This window comes from Condylura cristata, unplaced genomic scaffold (genome assembly GCF_000260355.1).
Source record: "Condylura cristata isolate star-nosed mole 26May11 unplaced genomic scaffold, ConCri1.0 scaffold00018, whole genome shotgun sequence".
NCBI lineage: Eukaryota > Metazoa > Chordata > Mammalia > Eulipotyphla > Talpidae > Condylura > Condylura cristata.
In genome coordinates, this window is record NW_004567119.1 from 21,689,908 (window position 1) to 21,695,316 (window position 5,409).

Sequence of the window (5,409 nt, forward strand, 5' to 3'; positions counted from 1 at the left end):
GTAACTTTCATATTATTATAAAAAGTGTATTATATAGTGACAATAACTTTCATAATATTATAAAAAGTATATTACAGAGTGACAATACCCAAATTAGTATGGTTGTAAGAAATCATTCATATAGATGAAAATGAAAAATTGTTAAATCTTTCTAGAGGACAACTGGCAATATATAATAAAAGTATTGAAAATATACTAAATATTTCACTTTCATAAATTTGAACTATGAAAAGAAATAGATTCAAAGATTTAACTATAAGGATGCTCAGTGCATCATTATATATAATAGGAAAATACCTTGAATGTACAAGAATAGCATTCTAAATGAAATATATGATAACTATTAAAATATTTGGAAAAATAGTATGTATGACATGGGGGAAAAATCTGAATATAGCGAGGAGAAAAAGGGAAAGCCAAGAATACATACTGTGTATGTGACAGCACTGTACACACACACATACACACACAAAACCCACCACAAAGGGTAAGTACCAGCAATGGTAACAGCAAGAGTATTGGTGGACTTTCCTCTTTTTTGGGTTATGTTTTATACAACTTCAAATAATTAACAATAGAGGAATATGTTCAAGACATAATATTAAATATAAAAGGAGATGCAAAACAATACACAGTATCATTACAATTTTATAAGTAAAAGATTTATTCTCACAAAAAAAGATTAGAAAGAAGAAAATTAATTGAAAATATTATCTCATATATGTCTAACATTGATCGCTGAGATATTACTCAGGAACGATAAAACTGATGTTTTTATTCCCTTCCCACTTTCTAAAGTTTTCACATTTTTCTTATTGAATTTACATTAGATTTTTCAAGAAAAAATGAATCTTTAAGTGGAGGTAACCTTAGTCTGTAACACTGTAAATGATTCAGAGGTGTCGGAGCACGTCCTCCGAGGATGTCCCCACACTCACCCTCCACCCAAGGTTCCCACAGTCCTCCACCACGCCCACTGTGCCCATCCCCACCTTTCTTCTCCCTATGTTCCCATTCTGGTAGACTCAATTCTGTAATAGTAGGCTTGTCATTGTTTTAGTTTTATCTGACCCTTTATTTCTCTATATTCCACATAAAGGTAAAACCATTTGAAATTTGTCTTTCTCCTTCTGACTTATTTCACTTAACATTAGTTCCATCCATATTGCCCAAATGGCAGGCTTATCAGTATTCCACTGTGTATATATACCACATCTTCCGAATCTAGTCATCTGTTCTGGGGTGACTCGAGTTGTTCCCATAAACTTGGCTATTGTGTATAGTGCTGCATGAGCACAGGAGTGCATATATCCTTTTAATTGGTGTTTTCTCATATAAGAAACTAATTTTTAACAAGAAGTCAAATTAGAGTGTAAGAGAACTATAGAAGACTGAATTAATTACTGTGCTACAATTCCAAAAGAAAGGTGAAAAATAGTAAGTAGCTATTATTTACTGAGAACCTGTTACTTATCAGTCATGCTAAATAAAGATTTTATCACTTAATTCTTTTAACTCAAACATTACCCTTATTTTTACAGATAATGAGCTGCTATGTAATATGTTCAAAGTAACCAAGATAGAAAAGAGTAGAAACTAAGCTCCAAAGCCAGATAAGCTGCCACCAAAGACCAAGGGCTTCACCATCTCATGCCGCCTCTGCACAGTGGATTATGCTGCAGAAAATACTACACAGACTCAGGTGTAGTCCACAGCAGAAAGGGACACCATAAGTTTGGTCATACAATTCTGAGACACTTTATACCTATGGAAAAAATGACAGTAGCATATTTAAGAAAATACAATTACTGAAAAAGGAAAAAAATCTTGGGGAAAAGACCTAGAACTTGAAGAAAACTGGAAATGAGATAAACTTTAAGTCAGTCTTCCTTTTGCTATATATTGCCTGGAAATTACCAGTTTAGATTCCTGGGAACTATAGAGAAAAAAACTGTAAAAAACATTAGCAAGTGAATCAAAGAAATTTGAGTATTATGACTAAGTCTTCCTCTACCCAAAGGAGTATAATAACAAAGCAAAACTCAAAAACAAGATAAGATAGTAAGTTATCTAGTGTCAAAAAGCTCTAAAATCTTTGGTTAATGCTATTTCCTACCTCCTCTCACCCTCTGGTTTACCTTATGTACATCCTTCTGCAGACAGAGTCCCCAGCGTGTCAGCTCATTGCTGGCTGTCTCATTCTTTGCAATTCTCTGTAGCAAGCATTCCAAAGCACTGTGGTGTTGTTTGGGGCTTAGGTTGATTTGCTGGGTCAAATCCTGAGCAGATTTAAAATGGAGATCAGCCAAAGTATTATTTTCTCCAATGTGAGGTTAAATAAGCCCCAATGTGTCTAAAATACTTTCATTAAAAAAACTTTCTTCCCAGGTAGTCTGTAGAAATTTTCAATTATCTCCAAGTATTTTAATAAATATCTCTGAGGGATGTATATGGTTAAAACATACAGAATGGAAAACCACATCCAATCTTGTATCTAAGTCATACCATACTAGACATCATGTCACCGTAAGATATATTTCTGTCGGGGTCTGTCCCATGATAGGAACTCCACTTATTTCTGAATGAATAGCTAGCAGGTGTGTGTGTGTGTGTAAAGATCCTGAATCACACAAGTGAGTTCCTTCTTTATTCTTCTGAGACTACTGAATTGTACAGCTGTTCTCTGCAAGGTAATCCTGAGGGCCAGTGAGTCTATGGGGCTGTATAAACAGCAATGTGATCAGAGTCCTCAGACACGTGGGAATTGTAAGGAAGGCACCCTGACTTACATATTAAAAGCAGAGGTATCAAAGGGTAAACATGAAGGAAATCTCTTACACACATTTTGAGCTTCACTTCAGGCTCTTAATGTTACTAAAAACAGTATGTAACTTCTGAGATAAGCTTGAGTCCAAAGGTAATACAGACATGGACTGGGAAAGTGAGGAAAGAGTAGAGTAGGTGAAGTATGAAAAACCTCAGAGTCACACACAGCATGGAGGCTGAGCACTGGGTCAGCACCCACACTCTGCACACTGTCTGCTCCTTGCCTGCATACTATCAACACTGGCGGACACACCAGAGCTCAAGATAAACGTCAACCCTCTTACCTCCTGCTTTGACTTGTTAACTTTTTGCTACTTTGTTTCCTCTACCTCATCAAATAAGCTGAAGGCTTCTAGAAATGTAAGAAAAATTTCAAGTCTCGAACATCATTTATAATCTCATGACCACTTCACAACATCCATCTGATTGGTGAGATGAAAACAGAACGGTTTCCTTTTTCCATATAACCCAGTCATTCTACTGATTTAAAATCTTCAAAAGGAAGCTTTGACTGGCTTTTTTAATGTGGGGGAAGGGACATTTTTTATGGAGAGGAAAACCAGAACCTGCAAGAACTGACCTGCCCAGTGACTGCAAGGCCTGCCTGGCTCTAGTTCAGTCTGTTACCCAAAAAGTCTCTCACTCAAAGCAGGCATTTCTTACCTTCATGGCCCTGAAGTCCTTCTTCATCTTCTCTGGGATTCCAGTCATGAAGGAAAGCTCAGGCAGCAGCAAGATTTCACCTTTTAGCAACTTTGAAGAGAGAATATGGAGGGAAAGTAAGCAGTAAGAGGGTCAGGACACGTCACTCCCCAAGATGTCCTCCAGGGATGTAACTGACATACTGAAGACTACAAAACCAGAGAAGAGGGCAGTGGAACACTGCAAGCCACCCTTTCCTCCTATAACACATATGGCTCGTTTGTTGTAATTAGGTAAAAAGGAAATACACACAAAGACAAAAGTAAAGAGGAACGTTTGCACAGATATAAGCAGGCAAGAAGACCTACCACTGAAAGGAACAGGTTTGCTAAAAGAGATACGTGCATATTCCAGGCAGGCAGGGTTGGGGCAAAAGCTGAATTTTGCCAGTGCAGAAACACTGGCAAGAAAAAGGGGAAAATGTTTAACTTGACAAAGGGAGAGGGAACAGTATAAAATGAAAAATCCTGTCCCTCTGGGCCTCCAGACAAGCTGAAACAATATATCCTATCAGGCCGGTGCCTCCATCTCATCTTGGTTTGTTGGTCTTCAGTCTTCATACAGAAGATAGAGTAGTCAGTATCAAGGCGCCTTATCTCTAGCGCTGTTAAAATGTCTGTAACTTCCCTAATGGATCTATTGTTTTATCCTTTAGCAGGTATGTCATCTAGTTCCTGAACCTAACAATCATATGGATATCTACATCCTCACTGTGGGGATTCTAAAAGCAAATCCCATGGCTAGATGAGTCTATAAAACCCTGCAGAAATTCCAACCACATGCTTTCAGCAGTGAAGAAGGCAAACAGCAACTGACAGGATGGACTCGGCCTCCCATGCAAGCCTGACATCTCTACTCACCATCCCTTGGTTATTTTGCCTCTCACTGGGCCTGTGGATCAGAAGTGGCTGGTCCTCTTCCTTGATTGCAATTCCATAGTTTTTGCTAAGGCAGAGTAGAGGCAGAAAAGAGATTTCAGAAGCAGCACCTCTACTCTTACAGCAACATAGTCTTGAGTCTCTTAATCAGGACTGAGATACAGAATTGGCATAATATCCTTGTCAAGCATTTACTGGTTTCAAAATCCCTCATAGCAAACTTAAAATTGAGTAAGCATGCTGAAGTTTCATTGCAATTTATATTAGAGGAGAAAATGGGTTTAAAAAACTAGAAGGCAAAATGACAGTCAAATGATTAAAGACCTGAATTTACTTTCTTCCAACTTCTAACCAAATGAAGGTAAGAATACAAATCAAAGCTCTGAGGTAAATGTATGAAATAATTCCAAAAAGTCTAAAAGAAATGAAACTATACAGGCACCATACTCAAGTTAAATTCCACAAATGATCTGACTCAATCTTAAATGCATTACTAACCCAACTATTGGAAAGTGTCTTGTTATTACGGGAACTCAGTATCGTGAGAGGTTGGGAGACTGTTACACTCTCAACTGTAGCCCAAACCCAGACTCTTTTTTCTACCTGTAGTATTCCAGGAATGTGATCTCCTTCCCATCAGACATTGTGAAGCTATCTTTTGGAGTCTTATTCCAATCCACATCATCAATACGATAGGTACGATTGTTATATCGAGTTATAACAATATTGCCAACCAGAAGCTTAGTGCACTCATCCTGGAAATTTTCTTTGTTCTGCTGATACATGACGTGCCTTTACAAAGAGACAAAAGGCTTTTGAGTCACATTTAGATACACAGAGCAATATGAAAAGGGGCAGGGGATGCAAGTTAAGTCTTTGAAGGACATGATGACATCATTAAAAGGCTCCCACTGTGGCCCTCCCTGGTGGTGCAGCGGGTTAAAGCACAGCACTGAGAATCTAAAGCCACTTCCACATGAGTTCGATTCCCGCCTGCCCCGGA

General features: G+C 38.0%; 1 protein-coding gene across 1 annotated transcript in view; it reads right to left on the reverse strand.

Moving 5' to 3' along the window:
* The window catches only part of PIWIL2 (piwi-like RNA-mediated gene silencing 2), a 45,028-nt gene that overhangs the window by 20,442 nt on the left and 19,177 nt on the right, over positions 1–5,409 (reverse strand). The window contains exons 10-13 of the mRNA XM_004685406.1: positions 5,010–5,198; positions 4,389–4,473; positions 3,490–3,579; positions 2,139–2,279 (exon numbers count right to left, since the gene is read on the reverse strand). Coding sequence (XP_004685463.1) covers positions 2,139–2,279; positions 3,490–3,579; positions 4,389–4,473; positions 5,010–5,198 — 505 coding nt within the window. The remainder of the gene's footprint in view (positions 1–2,138; positions 2,280–3,489; positions 3,580–4,388; positions 4,474–5,009; positions 5,199–5,409) is intronic.